The sequence below is a fragment of the Grammomys surdaster genome, unplaced genomic scaffold (genome assembly GCF_004785775.1).
Source record: "Grammomys surdaster isolate TR1022 unplaced genomic scaffold, NIH_TR_1.0 126133, whole genome shotgun sequence".
NCBI lineage: Eukaryota > Metazoa > Chordata > Mammalia > Rodentia > Muridae > Grammomys > Grammomys surdaster.
Window position 1 is genome coordinate 4,212,605 of NW_021620941.1, and position 18,788 is coordinate 4,231,392.

The 18,788-nt window shown below is 47.6% G+C and overlaps 1 protein-coding gene across 4 annotated transcripts; it reads right to left on the bottom strand.

Moving 5' to 3' along the window:
• Positions 1-3,527: 3,527 nt before the first annotated feature.
• Set (SET nuclear proto-oncogene) lies at positions 3,528-14,411 on the bottom strand. Of its 4 annotated transcripts, none has more exons than XM_028757166.1 (9): positions 14,294-14,411; positions 13,739-13,966; positions 7,770-7,827; positions 7,002-7,144; positions 6,677-6,780; positions 6,467-6,580; positions 5,909-6,079; positions 5,680-5,826; positions 3,528-5,234 (listed from the first exon to the last, which is right to left on the bottom strand). In XM_028757166.1, the coding sequence occupies exons 2-9, from the start codon at positions 13,845-13,847 to the stop codon at positions 5,211-5,213; spliced, it is 870 nt and encodes a 289-aa protein (XP_028612999.1). In that variant the 5' UTR covers positions 13,848-13,966; positions 14,294-14,411; the 3' UTR covers positions 3,528-5,210. The 4 variants fall into 4 exon arrangements, with proteins under 4 accessions (XP_028612999.1, XP_028612998.1, XP_028613000.1 ...); XM_028757165.1 differs by lacking the exon at positions 14,294-14,411 and adding an exon at positions 14,211-14,293; XM_028757167.1 differs by lacking the exon at positions 14,294-14,411 and having other exon boundaries at positions 13,739-14,017.
• Between the last annotated feature and the right edge of the window lie 4,377 nt (positions 14,412-18,788).

The window sequence follows — 18,788 nt, forward strand, 5'->3', positions numbered from 1 at the left end:
TCCACCATTCGGATGGATTATTTTTCTTTTCTGAGACAGGGTTTCTCTGTGTAGCCCTGGCTGTCTTAGAATGGTTCTGTAGACCAGGCTGACCTAGAACACAAGAGATCTGTCCACCTCTGCCTCCCAAGTCCTGGTTTTAAAGATGGGCACCACCACTATCCAACCTTATCAGGTGGACCTCTTAACAGGAAAGCTCAGGTAAGACTTAACAGAAAGTACTACTTCTACTCCTAGAAGCTAAGCCAATAATCTGATTCAGAACTCTCCTTTGGACCAGTGGCTGTGTGTAAAGGGATTTTGCTGCCAGTAATGAAGTCCCTGGACTTCAAATGATAGATCTAACTCCCACTTCCAAGACAGCCAAGGATACAAGGACATCCCCGTCCTCTCTGTCAAACGCTCGCTCTCTCTCTCTCTCTCTCTCTCTCTCACACACACACACACACGATCTGAGAACCAGCTCACACACACACACACACACACACACACACACACACACACACACACACACACGATCTGAGAACCAGCACTGGCTGATGCTCATGGGAGTCCAAGATTAATCAGAAAAGCATCAAACTATCATTTTGCTGTGCAGTGGTGGCGCACACCTTTAATCCCAGCACTTGGGAGGCAGAGGCAGGCGAATTTCTGAGTTCAAGGCCAGCCTGGTCTACAGAGTGAGTTCCAGGACAGCCAGGGCTGCATAGAGAAACCCTGTCTCAAAAAAACAAACAAAAACTGTCATTTTAAATGGAGCCAGGAACGATGGCACATGCCCTCAATCCCAGCATGAGAGGAAGGTGGGTATCAGAGCTCAAGGATAGCCCAGTATAATATCCCAAGCAGCCAAGGCTACACAAACCCAACTCAAAAGAAAAAAAAAAATCAACCAAGTTGTCTGTACATGTGATTACAGCCCTCAACCCTAACTCTCAAGGTAGTGACTATAGTTTCCAAGTGGTTAAAAGTTTCTGTGTGTGCATGTTCCTTGCCTTCTTCCATGGCACTGGGTTCTATACATTATATTCAAACAGTGCACCACAGATGAAAGCCCCCCAGCCTTCTATAGAATACTGCTTCAGAACTGGTCCTCTATACCAGGAAGCTCAATGGGAAAGTCCATCATCACACGGAAGGGGTTGGGAGCAGAAGCCATTAAGGCATCAGATGCAAGCAAGTATGCTCAAATTCTCAGGCAGACAGACTGCAAGCCCAGCATCCAGTACATGGCTCCACACTTAATACCTTTAAGACTGACCAACCTGAAGGTGCCTCAGGTTCTACACAGGGTACCCCCTCTAGGCCTCTGGTATAATCAGTACAGATATAGCCTGAGCTGGGAAACCGTTCTGTAATTGCTCTAACCACACAATTAACTGTAACTCATTAGACCGGATATTTTGATATGGGGATGGTAAAGCATGCCTTTAACCCCAATACCCAGAAAGATCTCTGGATACCTGACCAGCCAGGGGTATAGACACCTCAAAAGATATGCAAACACACACACAAACAATACCACCCACCCTGAATTAAATGTGTGCTCAGGAAATGGCTCGGTGATTACAAGCATCTGCATACCAGAGGCTGGATGGATCCTACCACATTATCAGGTGGTTCACAAATAACTCCAAATCCAGCCCCAGGGTACCCACTCCCGTGGGATACACTCTTACATCATACACAAACTCAGCAACACTGACACACAAAATAATTTTTACAGGATTTTATTGTTTTGTGGTGAGTACATTGTCACTGTCTTCAGACACACGAGGGCATTGGATTCCATTATAGGTAGTTATGAGTCCCATGTGGTTCCTGAGAATTGAACCCAAGACAAAGGAAGAGCAGTCAGTGATTCTAATTGCTGAGCCAACTCTCCAGGCCCTTCCCCCTACAAAGTAACATTTAATTTTGTTATATTTTTTGTTATGGATGTTTTGCTTCCATCAGTGCCATATGTACACAGAGGCAAAAAAAAAATTCACTTGATGCTTCAGAACTGGAATTGGATGGTTGTTGGCAGTCATGTGAGTGCTGAGAACTAAAGCCAGGTCATCTGCAAGAGTCAAATGTTCTTGAACTTTTACTGTCTCCAAAACTTAAACCTTCATACCCATAGACTATGTTCTGCTTTTTTTTTTTTTTTTTTTTTAGCTCTGGCAGTCCTGGAACTCTGTAGACCAGGCTGGTCTCAAACCAAAGCAAATGGAGCTTTGTGCAGCCCTGGATGTCCTTGAACTCAGATCGTCCTGTGTCTGCCCCCAGCATGCCAGACAACAGGGAATGCTGCTGTGGGAACTGGAGTGGGAAGCAGCTCACTAGCTGTTGCAGCTGCAGAAAGATAGCTTCTCAACAAGCCTGTGTCTGGAACTCTGATTAAAGGCATGTGCCACCCCATCCAGCTAAGTATTTTATTTTAAAACAATGAAACCTTAACTTCTCAAACCCAGTGTAAGAGGTCAGTAGTGAAGCAGTATGGCCTGTTATGTCTCATATAACCTTTTAGGGCAACCCAGGTTTGGCTTGCTCATCTCCCAGTTGAAGATTCTTTTGTGAGGCAGTGACAATATTTGGGACCAAATCGTTACCCTCAAAACAACCCATTCCCCAAATCATTATGGAACTTTAAGTAGACAGTGTAATTGATGCCTCTAGTCCTATTTGGAAGGCTGACAATTAAAAAGGGCTGGAAGATGGGTTAGCAGAGGAGCTAGAATCTCTAGGCCAACTCCCCCTTCTGGCCTCCCAGGAAACTGCTCCTCATGCAGACATACAAGCAAGCAAAATACTCAGAAATAAATAATACAAAATTGCCGGGCGGTGGTGGCGCACGCCTTTAATCCCAGCACTTGGAAGGCAGAGCCAGGCGAATTTCTGAGTTCGAGGCCAGCCTGGTCTACAGAGTGAGTTCCAGGACAGCCAGGACTACACAGAGAAACCCTGTCTCGAAAAACCAAAAAAAAAAAAAAAAAAAAAAAGAGAGATACAAAATTAGTTACAAGTTCTCACATAACCCCCTTCCCCTTCCTGAATCCAAGTTCTCTGTAGGTCTTTTCCCCTCAAAAAGCCCTCTCAATATTGAGTCCTATAATCCCAGATACTTGGAGTAAGTGAAAATTCAAGGATCATCTGAGCTATAGGTATGGAGCACAGGTATGGAGCTCAGAGAGACCGTGCTGCAAATACAGGGAGACACCCGAGGGTGATGGCAAACAGATCGCAGAAAACCTACACACATGTAAAAATAAGGAACTGGTATACTAGCAAAAACAATTAAAGGCGGGGAGGGGCAGGGGGCTATAGACATAGCTTAGTGACACAATGCTATTGTCACTCACACACACATACACTCTCCCCTGGGGTCAGCATTTGCTGAATTCTAGATCAGCACCCTTCCCCAACCACATTCAGAATCACTCAACCTTCTGCCCGCCATTTGGGCCATAATTACTGCCAAGCCAGTAGCACAGCCATTAATACATCTTCTAAATCACTACAAAACAAGGAGAATGACCCCAGTCCAAAAAAAAATCTTTATGTTCCTTTATTGGAGCAAGATTCCTGACGTATACAGTGATGTATTTACTAAACAGTCCTGTGCAGAAATTACACACTATCCATCTAGACAGATTTTGGTTACACGTTGCCTATTGATGGAGTAGTTCCATTTATAAAGTTTTATACATCAGAAAGCTTTGAATTTGACCAGGCTGTCCATTAATCATCTCTGAAAAAGTGGCATTTAACTTTAGCTCTATTTTACAGCATTAAAAGGCTTATGCATCAGGTAGCTCCCTGAACCATTCATTATTCTCTGCACAATGGTGTGAGCAGACAGTTCTTCATCTACCCAGAGTCACATCTGAGAGCTTCCGTTCCATACCTGTGACAGTCACTACCGACCACCTCACTGCTTACCCTGACAGCCCACCTTCTTGGCCAGTTCATACTGCCAATGAAGACACACCAGTAGCTGTCCGTAAATGGCAGAGAGCAACAGGTCAGTGACTGCAGGAGCAGGCGCTGCCATGAGGTCCAGGTAAATAAAGGCTCATTTTTTTTTTTTAGAAAACAAAACAAAAAAATGCCAAATTGAGATTAAAAAAAGAAATCAAGGGTACAAGTCCACGGCAGCAAGCTGTGCCCAGTTACAGAGACGTTAAGACATGATTCAAATCCCTCCAACTCAATCTGCACAGCCCTGAGGTCATCCTGCAAAGTGCGTATCAAAAAATACGAATTTAGGGAGAAAAAGTTTGACATGATATCATTACGCAGGTCAAACTTGGAAGGTCTGTTGAGCGTCTGACAGAAAGGCATCAGGTCCTTTGTGTCCACTTGATCTGACAGAAAGGCATCAGGCCCTTTGTGTCCACATTGGTTTTATTGTAACAAAGCAACTTGTACACTTCAACAATTAAAATGAGCATCTTTTTCCTTCCAGTGAAAACCGAAAAAGAAAAAAAATAAAGTTACAACAGAAAATGTCAACTCCAAATAAAACCCTCCAGGTTCTGCTGATTCTCCCACTGAGTAGCAGGGCTCAAGTCATCGTCAGGAGAGAATTTTATTTTAAAAGTGTCACCTTAAACTGCAAGGATGTCTGTTAAACATCACAATTAAACATGCCAAAGGAGAAGCCGTGTTGTCAGATGCCCACCTACCCCCCGACACCTCAAACCCACCCTTGCTCACCGTCTATACCCCCCCTTTTTTTTCTTTTTTTTTTTTTATTAAACAAGAGAAAGTAGACAGGTATGTGTTGGTAAATGCTAACTGTCTGCATTCACATAGAGACACAGTGTAATCTCTGAGCCCAATACACAGAGAAAAGAAAAAAAGCTAGAATTCTATACACTACTACCCAGGGGCCTAGCACCCTCCAGCCCCCAGCAGAGCCAAGGGAACTGGAAGGCTTTTGTTTTTCTCCCAGAGCATGGTGGTGGTGTTGGATCCACAAGTTTTTGAGACAAGAAAGGATAAAAATGAATTTAGAACAGAAACATGGATATTCTTTTCTTGTTGTATTTGCTCAAGATATTTTTTCCCAAATTAGTTGAGAACCATGATGTTGAGACCTCAAAAACAGGGCAACTGAGCACAGAGGGACAGGGCGGAAAGGACTGCAACTTGCTCCCAGGGACTGGAGAAAATTAAAAAATAAAAAGAAAATAAAAAAGGTTGGAATCCATCAATCTTCTGTGCTAGTCGTCCTCGCCTTCATCCTCCTGAAAGAACAAGGGAGCAAACAGTCACCACCAGGGCGAATTCTGAGCCCTTTCTCTAGACTCTGGATGGAGAATGGACCTCAAACACCCAGCTTTCCTAAATAGGAATCTTCATTAAGTTGGCACTGTTGGGGAAAGCATGCTCTCACCTTGGGCCCTCAGAACCCACAGTGGCTCACAGTCACCCATAACTTCAACATCATAGGATACTATCTATCCTTGGAAGGTCAGTCACACACACAGTGCAGACATGTAGGCTAATCACCCATGTGTATAAAATTACATTTAAAAATGAGGGAAGGCTCAGAGATGTTAACACTCCATAGAGATGTTAACCCCAATAGTCACACTATTTTAGCCAGTTGCAATATTATACATATTATTTTGTAAGATTTTACTATTACATTCTATAAATCACTAGGGCTTCGGTATACTGTTTCCTTACCTCTCCTTCTTCCCCTTCATCCTCATCGTCATCTTCTTCCCCTTCATCCTCATCTCCTTCTTCATCAATATCTTCCAACCCTTCCTCCTCTTCATCATCATCATCATCATCTTCTGCCTCTCCTTCTTCATCATCCATATCGGGAACCTGAAAACACCAGGCAACGTTCTTTTATGAACTCACTCTGTTGGATACATTACCTTCTTCAAGCCACTGAGCATTAACTCACCAAATAGTACTGCAAGGGATTTGGCCAAATATCATCTTTGATGACCTCTCCTAACTCGTCAGCACCTGCGTCAGAATGGTCAGTAAACCAGGTAAAGAAGCTCTCTGGCTCTTCATGCTGTCTCTTCCTGCTGGCCTTATTCTGCGTTTGACTTGAGCGTTTTGTCAAATCCTAAATGAAAACATAAACACTCCCTTTATTTGTTCCCCATAATACTCAAACCCCACATAAAGTACAACAAAGTCCAGTAAAGATCGTATTACTAAGGATTATAAATGTGCACTTGGCAAAGCCTTGTGTAAACTGCTTTCACAGGATGCATCTAACTAACAACTGTCTGCCTTCATAAAATTACCTCCAACCAAATTCTACAAATGGAGACTGGGAAGCCTGAGCAGGGCCAACACTGCAGCATGAGAACAAGCGCTGTGAGATCATTATCGCATTGGGATCACTACCATATTCCTCTGCACACTGGAATGTCTGCACATTTTACCCAGAATCTAAGGCACTGAGTGCTGGTCAGGAGATTCAGCTAAGCCATGATGTACAGAATACCTTTCCAGATTTCCATTTGATCTCGGTGGACTTTGAAGACGGGTCACCACTCTCATTCAGATGAAATTCTTTGGAGAGAACTTTATTTTCAAAGTAAGGATTTTCATCAAAATACTGTAAAAGATGGAAAGATGAGAAAGAAATCACTGAGCAGTTCGCACACTAAAGCACACTCTCGTTGTCAATGCGAGCAGCATGTTAGGTACTTACAAAATCTATTCTGTAACCTGATTTAATGTCTTCAAATTCTGTCACTTCAACTCTGGTCAAATAATGCAGAGCCTCCTCGTCTTCCTCCCCAAGCAGTGCAGACACTAGAGAAGCAACTCAGTTCAGTTCAAGTCTGAACGGGTAACTACTTAAGGACCCTTTTAAATGTTGACAAACTCAGCGAACAACTTTCAACTTTGCTCTTTCTCCTACTAAACCCATCACCGCAAGAACATTCTTGTCCTGAGGTTAACTGCCCCCAGATCTCCCCAAACTCCAGGACCAATGCCCTTGCACACCTCGGCAAGGCTGACCCACCACATACCTTGTGGATGGTTGACAAATGTTGTTACCCAAAAATTTGGGATTTTGGCGATCAATTCTGACCTCTTCTGAAAAAATGGTTGGCGAAGTTTGTTATATTTTTGTTCTACTTTCAAAATTTCCTCACTGGCTTGTTCATTAAGTCTGAAACAAATAAAGACTATAATCAACACTTAAGAAGGTAAAATGGGCCGGGCGGTGGTGGCACACGCCTTCAATCCCAGCACTTGGGAGGCAGAGACAGGCGGATTTCTGAGTTCAAGGTCAGCCTGGTCTACAGAGTGAGTTCCAGGACAGCCAGGGATATACAGAGAAACCCTGTCTTGAAAAAAACAAAACAAAACAAAAAAAATGGTATGGCTAAATACCCAACTCACATGCTGGTAACACTGTTGCTTTTTCTCCCCTTTATGAACAGAGTATCTGGTGCCCTTCAGCCCCAGTCCTCTGGAAACCAAAACCACTAAGCTAACTCAGCTTATCTCCAGTATTGGCAACATTGTATTTCAGTACCAGAAAGTGTAAGTGATGGTTAATCAAGAAACAAGCAACATTGTTGCAAACAAACAAACGACAATTCTGTAGCCTTTGAAAGCATACCCAGCCTACATACCCCTCCATCTTGCAAGGTTGAGGTACTCTAACCCAGGAATTATAACCAGACTGAGAAACAGGACTTTTGAGTGTGTTCACCAAAACCTTCCTGTAGTTAACTAATGGTCAATCAATTCTGAGAGACCTTCCGTAACATGAATTCAATATATCTTACCTGTCTATTTCATTTTGCACTTCATCAATATGTTCAATTGCTTCTTGCTGTTCTTTTTCTGCAAAACAAAAGGAAACATAAGACTCAATACTAATTACAAGCTACACTTCCTGATCCTATGATGGGAATGACAGCAAGGCTGCTAGAAATGCGCTTACTACAAAGCATGCTTCCCACGTGTTCAAGCACGCAGTTGACAAATTACTTTCTCATTACTCTACCATTCACAAATTAAGGTATCTACTCTGCTACTCGGAAAAATGCTTCATTACTGGACACTTTTTAAAGAGTTGTCACAAAGGCCCAATCATTGGCCTTCATTATGAAAGGTGAACCAGAGGCTTACCCTCATTCAAGAATTGATGTTTATTACTAATCACATTATACAATTGCAAAAGAATGGTGCCAGCTGCTAACTTAGTGGGGAAACTACTCCATGGCCGTAATACAAATTAGGATACTACCAACTGGTACAACCGCTTTAAAAAACAAAACAAAACCCTCAGTGCTCTCAATGTATTATGATTATCAACATACACCGACAAAGACCAGTTGGTCACCAACTACCACAATCGTTTTTGCAGACTTAGAATGTAAACCTGATTCCAACCTGACCTTACTCCTCCAACCCATTCTTGATGGGATTGGTGATCATACACACGGCCGTGCAGGATTTCTGAACACATTTCTGGGAAAAACCCACTCAAAAACTAGGAGGCATAAAGAGGAGGTGTGCTCCTATTTTGTGCCCTTTTGTCCAAGGAGGGTTGTAAGGCTTTTACAAAGCCAAGTGGGCGTGAAGGAGCCAGATCGCGCGGCTCGTTTCCGGTAACTAGCCCGGGGTCTGCTGCTGTCCTCGGCTCGAAAGGACCCTCCAGGCAAGAGCTAGACGTCCTCAAGGCCCTAGAAGCCCCTGCATCGCACGGCCTCCGGGCCAGATTCCTCGAATCCCCGGCGCGCCCCGAGTGTGGCTGCCCCACGTGGGGTGTGCAACCCGCGCAGCCAGGAGCATCCTCCCGCCGGCTCCGCGTCCCTACCCCGCCCCAGACCCTGGTTCCCGGTCCCGCCGTAGCTCCGGCTCCGGGCGGGAAGCAGGGCGGCGCGAGAGGCCGGGCCGCAAGGCTGCGTCCGGCCGCACCATGTGGCGGCGGTGGCGGCTGATGGGAGCGAGGCATCATGGCGGAGCACAATAAAGAGAGGCTTCTCGGGAGGGAGGGGGAGGAGAGCGCGGGCGGGGGAAAGGGGGGGTCTCCGCCCGCCGCGCAGGCCGCAGCGCCCCCGCCTCGGCCGCACCGCTCGTCTCCACGGCGCCTCCCCGGCCTCCCGGTCCCGGGCCGCACACAAAAAGGCGCCGGCTCTGCGGCCCCCGCGCGCCCCCCACAGCCCCGCGGCCCGGGCCGAAAGATGGCGGCGCGGCCGGGCCCCCGCCGCGCCCGGTCCTCACCTGAGGTCTCGTCGGCCCCGTCGTGATTGGAGTTGAGCTCCTTTTTACTGGCTTTGGCCGTCGGCGCAGACATGGTGCCCTCTGCGGTCGGGGCGGGGAGCGGGGAGGGGGAACGAAGGGACGGCCAAGGGGGCGGCCAGCGGCTTCCCCTCACGCCACACGCGCGGCGCCCGCTTGCTCCGGCCGCCTCCTCCCGGCGCTCACTTGCTTGCCCTCCCCCTGACTGCCTGGCACTGCCCGCGGGGCCTGACGCCGAGGCAGGCCCGGGCGCGTTGTGGCGAGCCCCCGGCCGGGGCTCTCACTGAAGGCGGGGAGGCGGCAGCGGCTCGGCTGGGCTCCTCGACTCGCGCCCCGCGCTCCGGCTCGCTCCTCGATTGCCCTGAGCCGCCTCCTCCTCCTCCTCCACCACCTCCTCCTCTCCGCGACTAGGGGCAGTCCGCAAAGCGCAGGCGCGGTAGGCCTGCGTAAGTACCACCCCCGGCCGGAGAGGCTCGCGCCGCGCAGCGATTGGCCGGGGCCGTGGGCCAGGGGGCGGGACCGTGGCGGGTGGCGGTGGGGACACTGGGGCCTGGACGAGCGGCGGGAGGAAGCGGCTAAGCGACGCATGGTCCGGCCCCCGCGCGGTGCTCCCCTCCCCCGCTCTCCCCTTCTCCGGCCGACCCGGGACATTTGCGCGCCGCGCGGTGACTTGAGAGGCGGGGCCTCCTTTCCAATACCCGCGCATCACGTGGTGGCTGAGCGGCTTCCCTTTGCCGGGTGGCCGGGGGGCTCCGGAGAGGGGGCGCGCGCAGCCCCTCAAAAGTACAGGCCTTAGGAGTATCCTGGCTACACTCAGGGGCCTGAGTTCTGCACCCCGGGCACCTTTATCTTTTTCTAGACCCGCTCAAACTCTAGGCTGGTATGCAAAGCCACAAGCACGCAGTTCATCTAGCCAGTCTACTCAACAGGGCCCTGTTGTGTGCAGGGGCCAAGCCTCTGCCCTCGGTTCTGAATTTTTTAAAGTCTGTCACAGATTGACACTCAAACAGAACCACACTAAAGGTGTAAGTCCTCTGACTGTAGGAAGGACCTTTTTGCCACAGGTCCTTCGGCTCAACTACCAGGTGTCCTGATCTCAGTGGTGAGGGAAGTGCATTTTTGCTGATGACAAATGGGGAAATGTTTAAGGCTTCTTAAACATAAAAGGCTAAAACAGCAAAAAGCTAGCTTTAGATTATAAAGCCCTTAAACATTATGTCGGAGAGAGCTTTTCGGATTAAACACATTTTCAGGACTTGAAAAGTAGTTCTGTCCACCTGGTTCCTAACACGTGGTCCTGAAAAAGCCAGAAAGCTCTCTCCCTGGGTGCTCTACCGCTTTAGCTTGAACCATGCGTATTTCAACACTCCCCTTTTATTATCAGCTCTTATACAAAAAGCAATGTGGCTTTAAGTCAAGACATTCATGGTGGGTGGACGATAAATGGTGAGAGAATACAAATGTGTTCATGCAAGTTTCCATCTCAACTCCAGAAAATTCAGCTAAGCCTTCCTGGTGCACCTTATGCTCAAGTCGGTGAATTAATTGCATTCATCTGTTGCAATCAGTAAGCTTAAACCTCTCGAAAGACAACCTCTAAGGACCTTTCACAGCTCCCAAGCACAGAGACCTCTAATACATGCAACGGTGGACAGGCTCCTTAAAGAGGGAAGGGTCTGACAAAAAAAAGCAGAGTAATAAACTTTGTGACTCTAACGTTTGCTAAAAACTCTGGTGATGCCATCACCATGAATGTTTCCTGATAGTTCTGTGAGGTCCTGGCATGGTTGCAAAGAAATTCCATAAACAAAATAAGGCAAGTAAGGACTTATACCGAGGCAGAGGCCAGCCTGGGCTACAGTGACTCTAAAGAAAGATGGTTAGTGATAGAAGCCCTCTACCACACCAGTAGGCTTTTGCTGTTTTTGGCTGTGTTTTCCTGTAACTCTCATAAAATACAAAGTAGCTTTTACAGATAATTAATCTTTAGGGTTAAACTGGGAATAGAACCTAGGGCTTGGATCCTAAGAGGCAAGTCCTCTATCAGCCACGCCCCCTGTCTCAAACTCTTTCAAGACAAGACACTAAATATATTTTACAAATAAACTAGAGTTAATGGGGAATGGACCCCTAGGTCTAGTGCCTGCTGTCATCTGCCAGCCACCCATGCCAGCCCACCTGCAATAGAACTTTACTAGGGAATGAACCAACATAAATTAGTTCTTTTCTTTTGAGGGTGTGTGTGGCCTTGAACTTGTGCTCTTACCTCCCCAAACCCCTTAATGTCTTAAATGTGGCTTAAGAGACACAACTGACCTCAAGACTTGGCACACATCCACTGGGGGGGAAAAACCACCAAGAATGTCTGTTTCTTTCCCTTTGTATTACACATAAAACAGTTTTAAAACTTTTTACATGTAAGAGTGTTCTATCTGCGTGTATTAAGTGTGCCACCTGCAAGGAAAGGCCAGAAGAGGACCCTCCCGGAGCTGAAGTTACTTTACAGGTGGTTGTGAGGCACCATGGTGGTGCTAGAAACTTAATCCAGGTCCTTGGCAAGGCCAATGTGCTCTTGCGCACTGAACCACCTCTCCAATTTTTCCTTCTTTACCTAGATACACTGAGTTAATGGACCACTCCCAGGTAGAAAGAAGCTTGCTCTGAAAACTGAAGTTTTTTCAACCACACCTCTGGTCTAAGGGTTGGTGCCTGTGACCACAGCATGCATTGAACCAAGTGCCTGATCTACAGAAGACCCACGGGCTTTCCTCTGACTGGGCCCTGAACTTCTCAAGATGAATGCAAGGAGCATACTAATAAAGCAGAAAGGCAAGAGGTACTGTAAATGCGAGTGAAGCCTGAGCATTGGTGCATCCAGGAAGCCCCCAAGCATTGCACTCTCCATACCAGTGTGAGGCTACAGTGCCTGGCAGGTCAACCAACCTGTGTCCACTGAGCACACTTAGGAGGACTATGGTGGCATGTTCCCATCTCTTGTGGTTTAGCTATTTCTGCCAGCAGACTAAAAATGTGTAACACCAGAAAGGTTCGCTCACATTTTGCTTCTAACAAAAGGGAAAGGATTTACCACCCATTCAACTGCGTTTTATTTACCCTCGAGTCACAGCAAAAGATAGGGTGTTTGCCGAATGTGTACATGCAGCATGCTTGGGGCCCTATCTATCCAGACCCTTCGGCGTGATGGTGCTACCCTGTAATCCCAGCTTCCTGGATCAGAAAGTTCAAGGTCATTCTCACTTGCAAATTTGAGGCCAGCTTGAACTACACGAAACCCTAACTTTCAAAAATAAAAAAAAATAAAAACAAAAAAAATCTCTCTGGGTGTGGCGGTGCCTTTAATCCCAGCATGTTAAAGGCTGAGTATCAGGACAGCCAGGGTTTCATATCGAGACTGTCTTTTACCACTTAGAGACATAGGGCAGGTCTTTGCCTGCCATATGAAAGGTAAGGGGCTGAGACATAGCAAAGAGAAACAGGTCCACAGAAGTGCAGCGATGCGGACTCCACTCAGTGCCTAGTGTTTCTTCCACCCGTGCCTCTAGATTTATGCCAAATCCCTATTTCTCCTCTGCTTCCTTGCCTGTACCAGACCCAAGCCACGCGGGAAAACACCACAGGACTCGAAGCTGTGCCTAAGAAACGCAGCCCTCAAGGTCAGCAGAGGAAGGCGAAAAGTGCAGGCACGAAAACCACTATCTGAATGTAAAGCGAGGAAAGTGCTAGCATGGGGCGATTCTGGGTGCGGCCAGCAGCGCTTCAGATAAGGAGCGCTTAGGCTCCGTGCGAGAAGCTGGAAAGCGACTCCCCCCACTCCGCCGCCTCAAACACGAGTTTCTTGGCATAGGGCAAGTCTGTGTCCAGGCTCGGAGGTGAGAAAAAGCAGCTCCAGGCCTTTAGGCCACACCACCCCTTGCGGAACCCCGAGAGGTGGGTGGGAACCAGGTGGGCAGGGGCCCCGATACCGGAAGTCTTAGTTTGTACCTGGAGGGCAATCGAGAGGCAAGGTCTTAAGTCTAGGAGACAACCACGTGACTAGCTCTTTGCTCGGGCAGGATGGGAGAAGGAAGCGGGGAGCTACACGAGGTGGCAGTAATTCAGGCCAGAGCTGTGGGCCGCCGGCTCCAGCAACAGGGAGACATCTGAGCAGGCTTGAATCTCCAAGACTCGGGGTTGGAGGGGTGGGGAGGCCTCAAGCTGCTGCCTTTACCGGACAGAAGCCCCATTTGAGAGTTTGGGGGCTGGGAAGGGAAAGCTGGGTCCCACGTGGTGTCCCGGGCCGGAGGAAGTCCCCTGTGCACGGGTCTCCCAGTTTCGCGCTTTCTCCTTCTTCTCCCACATCACCTTCATTCCCCGCCGCCCCGGGACGAAGGCTTTCACTAGTGTTTGTGGGGAGCTCATCTCCAAAGGGATGGGGGGTCTCGGGGGGGGAGACAGAAAAAGCCAATCACAGAGTCGATCACCAAGGAAACGCAATGGAGGAACTTACCTCCCTTCGGCAGGCCCGGAGAGGCCGACTTGTCCTCCAGCTTCGGAGCAGCAGCCGGTCTGGGTTTCTTGGGCTGAGGCAGGATCGCAGATTGCCGCTTCGGGGCCATGGCGCGAGGGAGGTGGCCGGGAGACAGAGGCCAGAGCCCCGATGTTCACAGCAGGAAGAAACTCGCAGGAACTGAGGCGGCCTCAGGTGCGGGAGGTTTAAGTCGGCCTCGCAGCCGCCCTGCCCGGGGGGGATATTTACATGACAGTGGGACACACACCCCCACGCCCCTTCTCCCTGCCTCCTCGCCCTCCCTCCAATCAGCAGAAACTTCTTTGAGTTGCTCTTGGCGGGGGCTTCTCGGCGTTGGAGGAGGGGGCAGTTCCTGCGGGTGCGGCGCGGGACTGCCTTTGAACCCCGGATTGCTTTGGGGAGCCTGTGGCTGGTGGCCCTGCCCTCCCCCAGAACCCCAGCGTTACACTACCCGGCCCCCATCGGGAGTTCTTCTTCTTTCACTTCACCCCGCAGTGTGCCGTCCCAAAGACTTAATACGTGCTGTTGCCTCACCTCATCCTGGAACATTCTTTTCACTCTTCCCAACCCCCACCCAACTCGTGAGTTTGGCTAGACTCCTTCCCTGCCTGCAGATCGCCACTTGGAGCGACAGATGAATGTTGGAAAAAAAGGGATTCCCAAGCGAAAATTACAAAAGTCGCGATGGGGGAGGGGAGAGGAGGGAAGACTTGGCTCAGCGTTCCATCTATTCAAAAGGGTTTGTGTCAGAGAAGTTAAAAGCGCTGGCTCAGCCTGTACCTTGTTTTGTTTGTTTTTTTAAGACGGGGTTTCTCTGTGTAGCCCTGGCTGTCCTGGAACTCACTCTGTATATAGACCAGCCTGGCCTTAACCTCTGGAGTTCCGCCTGCCTCTGCCTCCCAGAGTTGGGAAGGAAGGGTAAAGGCGTGCACCACCACCTCCGGCTGTTAGCCTGAAATCTTAGCCCTCAGAAGTCGAGGTTGGAGGATCGCAGGTTTCAGACCAACCTAGACTACACTGCAAACCCTGTCCCAAAAAAATCTAAGAGGAAAAATAAAATTTTGTGTGTATGTGGGTTGCTGGGGTTGGAACCAAGGCCTCCAGCGCTAACACATTCAGCTACACCTTGCCCCTGCATGCCTGTGGGTCACATACCCAGGTAATAAACAAATGTAGAGGTTGTATGTAGTTCAATAGTAGAGCATATACCTACCAATTAAAAAGCACCTCAAAAAATAAGAAAAGAGGAGGGGGAGGAGGAGGAGCAGGAGAAGCAGCTGGGCAGATGAGATGTTGTCAGCAGGTAAAGAATCTTGCTGTCAGGTCTGAGGATCTAAGTTGTAGCCCCCACTTCTGCAAGTAGTCCTTTGACTCTTATCACACACACATACACGAGGGGACACACACTCAAAATTACTGACACATTTTTGTAAATTATTTATTTATTTTATGTATAAAAGTACATTGTAGCTGTCTTCAAACACACCAGAAGAGGGCATCTGATCACTTTACAAGATGATTGTGAACTACCATGTGGTTGCTAGGAATTGAACTCAGAACCTCTGGAAGAACAGTCAGCGTTCCTAACAGCGGACCCATCTCTCCAGCCTCCAAAAGATGATAGTATTTTTTGTTTTTGTTTTTTTGTTTTTTTGTTTTTTTTGTTTTGATAAGGTTTCTCTGTGCAGCCCTGGCTGTCCTGGAACTTGAAGCTGGCCTTGAACTCAGAGATCTGCCTGCCACTGCTTCCCAAGTCCTGCAATTAAAGGTGTCCACCACCATGCCCAGCTCACAAACACATTTTAAAAACTTGTTTTCTAGCCAGGCGGTGGTGGCGAACGCCTTTAATCCCAGAACTCTGGAGGGTGAGGCAGGAAGATCTCTGAGTTCACAGCATGATCTACAAAGAGAGTTCCAGGACAGCCAAGGGTACACAGAGAAACCCTGTCTTGAAAAACCAAAAATTGCCGGGCAGTGGTGGTGCATGCCTTAATCCCGGCACTTGGGAGGGAGAGGCAGGCAGATTTCTGAGTTAGAGGCCAGCCTGGTCTACAGAGTGAGTTCCAGGATAGCCAGGGCTACACAGAGAAACCCTGTCTCGAAAAAAAAAGAAAAAATAAATAAATAAATACATATATACATATATTGTATTTCTTTTTCCTGAGACACAGTTTTGCTATATAATCTTGGCTGCCTGGATCTCACTTTGAAGACCACGCTGGCCTTGAACTCATGATATCTGTCTGCCTCTGGAGTGCTGAGATTAAAAGCCTATGCCACCAAGTCCTGGCACAAAACAAGGTTTAAAAATGCAGTTCAAGCCAGGCATGATGGCTCAGGCTTTTAACTTGAAAGTAGAGGCAGGTGCATCTCTTGAGTTCCAGGCCTGCCAAAGAAACATAGTGAGACTCCGGTTCAAAACAAGAAGAGGAGGAGGGGCTTGGCATGGCTTAGAAATTAAAGAACACTTGTTGCTGTTTCTGGGATGGCAGGTTCTATTCCCAGCACCCACGGGACAGCTCACAACTGTCTTTAACTTCACTTGCAGGAGATCTAACAGGTTTTTCTGGCCTCCCAGGGCAACAGACATACGAGTACACAGACACTCATACAGACAGAACACCCGTACATGGAAAATAAAAAATAAATGCTTAAAAGCAATTGTAGCCAAGGCCACACACTTGGGAATGCGGCAGGAAGAACAGGGGTTCAAGGTCATCCTTGAAAAAAAATACACACACACACAAAATAAACTAAGAAAAAAAAAAAAAACGAGTAACAATCCTGAAAGTTTTTCAACTGAAGGGCAGGAAGGAATTCTCAGCCAGTGGGAGGTTGGTACAGCCACTGTGGAGAACTGTGTTGGGTGCAGAGAGCCTAGGGATAAGCAGTCTGCTGTTACCTAGCAACTACTTCTGGCTGTGTCTCCAACAGAAGTGTACATATAGATGTATCTACATGCTTGAGAAAGTTTGGTGATCTAGGATTCATAATAGTCCAATACCCACCAGAGCTGTAAGAAACTAAAGCTTTTTGCAAAAAAAAAAAAAAAGGAAGAATTAATGTTAAATGAAATACAAGAGATACAAATGTTGAATGAAATATAAGAGACGCTGGGCAGTGGTGGCGCACGCCTTTAATCCCAGCACTTGGGAGGCAGAGACAGGTGGATTTCTGAGTTCGAGGCCAGCCTGGTCTACAGAGCGAGTTCCAGGACAGCCAGGACTACACAGAGAAACCCTGTCTCGAAAAACCAAAAAAAAAAAAAAAGAAAGAAAGAAAGAAAGAAAGAAAGAAAGAAAGAAAGAGATATAAGAGACAAAGTAGTAAATGGTGTGATCTCTTCTGCATAAGTTACAGGATGAAATATAAGAGACAAAGTAGTAAATGGTGTGATCTCTTCTGCATATGTTACAGGATGAGGCCAGGCCTGATGGAGCACATTGGTAATCAGTGGGCCCAGGAGGCTGAAATAGGACAGATATAGATGGAGGCCAGCCTGGGAGACAGAGTAAGACCTTGTCTCCAAAAGCGGGGCAGGGGATGGGAAGATGGCTCAGTGGGAAACACACTTACCTGATTGCTAGGGTTTGATTTCTGGGACATACAGGGTGGAAGGATGTTAACTCCAAACATATGGCTTATGTGAACATTCATATAGACATAATGAATAGACAAATGTAAACATAATAAGCATAAGTTTAAAAATGTAGGGCTGGAGAGATGGCCCAGTGTTTAAACATACTGATCGATCTTCCAGGGTACCCAGGTTCAATTCCTAGCACTCACATGGTGATTCACAACCATCTGTAACCTCTTATCCAGGGGATCATCTTCTGGCCTCCAGGGACACGACTGACGTACAAACAAGCATATAGTCAAAACATTCATATACATAAAAATTAAAAATAATTGAAAATGTTTTAAAATATTTCTATGTATATCTGTGTGCACCATATGAGTATGTGTGCATGTGCACCACATGTCTGCTGAGGCCCTCCTTCAGAGGCCAGGCGAGGCACTGGATGTCCTACGACCTATAACCGACATCACGCCTGTTTGTGAGCCACCACATGAGTACTAGGAACTTATGGGCTCTTCAAGAGCAATCAGTGCCTTAGAGACTGAGGCATCTCTCCAGCCACAGACTTAAAATTGTTTCAGTTAAATAAAATATGTAGCACCCTTTAGATTGGGAGCGTGTCTCAGATGGTAGAGTACTAACCTAACCAAGCACAAAACCCAGGGTTCAATTACCAGCACCACAGAAATTTGCCTAGGCATACATGCCTGTAACTCCAGCCCTAAGGAGGTAGAGGCAAAATGCTCAGAATTTCAAGGTCATCCTTGACTCCATAGAGAGTTCAAAGCCAGCCTGGGACACAGGAGAACCTGTCTCTCTCTCTTTTTTTTTTTTTTTTTTTGAGACAGGGTTTCTCTGTGTAGCCCTGGCTGTCCTGGAACTCACTCTGTAGACGAGGCTAGCCTCAAACTCTTGAACTCAGAAATCCACCTGCCTCTGCCTCCCAAGTGCTGGGATCAAAGGCGTGCGCCACCACCGCCCGGCTTTTTCTTTTTCTTTTCTTTTTTTTTTTTTTTTGAGAACCTGTCTCAATAAGTATAAAAAGAGCTGGGTAGTAGTGGCCCATGCCTTTAATCCCAGCATTTGGGGGCAGAGGCAGGTGGATCTCTGAGCTCGAGGCCAACCTGGTCTACAGAGTGAGTTCCAGGACAGCGAGGGCTACACAGAGAAACTCTGTCTTGTAAAAAAAAAAAAAAAAAAAAAACCTCAGCCTGTTAGTCAGCCTGTTAGTCGGCTCCATAGGTAAAACAGCTGCATCACTATGGACTACATCCCTTCTCCAGCTTCCACATCTCACCTTCCTGGATAGCCAGCGGTTGTTACTAGGCAACAGAGACAACTTGATTCATTTCTTTCCAGAAAGGACTGCAGATGTTGGTGGGTACGAAGTGAATGGCCTCCCACTACCCCACCTAACAGTTGGCTGACTCTGAGAGGGCCAGATGT

Excerpts from the sequence above, each read along its gene's own strand:
- Set (XM_028757166.1), bottom strand. The coding sequence starts at position 13,847 with ATGGCCCCGAAGCGGCAATCTGCGATCCTGCCTCAGCCCAAGAAACCC. Across the intron at positions 7,828-13,738 it reads TCCGGGCCTGCCGAAGGGAG|AAAAAGAACAGCAAGAAGCA; the intron begins GTAAGTTCCTCC and ends TTTGTTTTGCAG. Across the intron at positions 5,827-5,908 it reads ATCCCTTGCAGTACTATTTG|GTTCCCGATATGGATGATGA; the intron begins GTGAGTTAATGC and ends TGGTGTTTTCAG.